This window comes from Octopus bimaculoides, chromosome 29, assembly GCF_001194135.2.
Source record: "Octopus bimaculoides isolate UCB-OBI-ISO-001 chromosome 29, ASM119413v2, whole genome shotgun sequence".
Lineage (NCBI taxonomy): Eukaryota > Metazoa > Mollusca > Cephalopoda > Octopoda > Octopodidae > Octopus > Octopus bimaculoides.
The window spans coordinates 11,406,090-11,406,800 of record NC_069009.1 but is presented as its reverse complement, the minus strand read 5'-3'; the positions used below and the strand labels follow the sequence as shown (position 1 = coordinate 11,406,800).

General features: G+C 31.1%; 1 protein-coding gene across 1 annotated transcript in view; it reads right to left on the bottom strand.

Annotated features, from left to right (window-relative positions):
- Nucleotides 1-138: 138 nt before the first annotated feature.
- LOC106868084 (latent-transforming growth factor beta-binding protein 1) overlaps nt 139-711 on the bottom strand; it is a 42,084-nt gene continuing 41,511 nt past the window's right edge. Inside the window, exon 19 of the mRNA XM_052977857.1 lies at nt 139-657. Within this exon, the coding sequence (XP_052833817.1) occupies nt 634-657 (24 nt within the window). The 3' untranslated portion in view covers nt 139-633. The remainder of the gene's footprint in view (nt 658-711) is intronic.

Here is a 711-nt window from a genome sequence, read left to right as displayed (position 1 = left end):
TATATATATATATATATATATATATGTATGTATGTATATATATTTATATATATATACACATACACATACATGCATGCATTTATAAAAGTAGGCATTACTTTTCAGAGTTGCTCATTAACATAGAGACAAACACAATAGTTTTTATTACATTTTTATTCATTTAACTAATTTAATAAAGTTAACTAATTAATAAACACTCAAAATATACGTAGCAATGATTTAATCTATACGTGACAGTGTAATGATGAGATTGTCATCGCAGGATCTTGTCTTATGATAACCTGATGTGGTGGTCACGCAATATAGAGTCGTATGGAGGCCACCCAAAGAGAAGACGACTTGCTATGGAGGTTACTCTACAGAGATGTCCCGTTGTGAACGTTTTTATATTGACCGGTAATCAAGTTACCAATGTCCTGTGTGAGTCGGTGGTAGTTGTTTTATTACCAGGTAGTGAGGAATTAGACTGTGTGTATCTAGGAGAACATTATATAATGGATGATATAGTAGATAGTAATAGTCGATATATTTGTTGTTGTAGATGTCGTTTAGATTCCATGACAGCTGCGATTGAGGAAAATAGCTTAAAAGAACTAATGAGAAAGATTCTATTTATCTTGACTCGCTTTTGGTTTAGCTTTCAGTTGGTGCCAATGTCTGAAAATAGGGAGAAAATAAACAAACATAAGCAAATATATATATATATATATA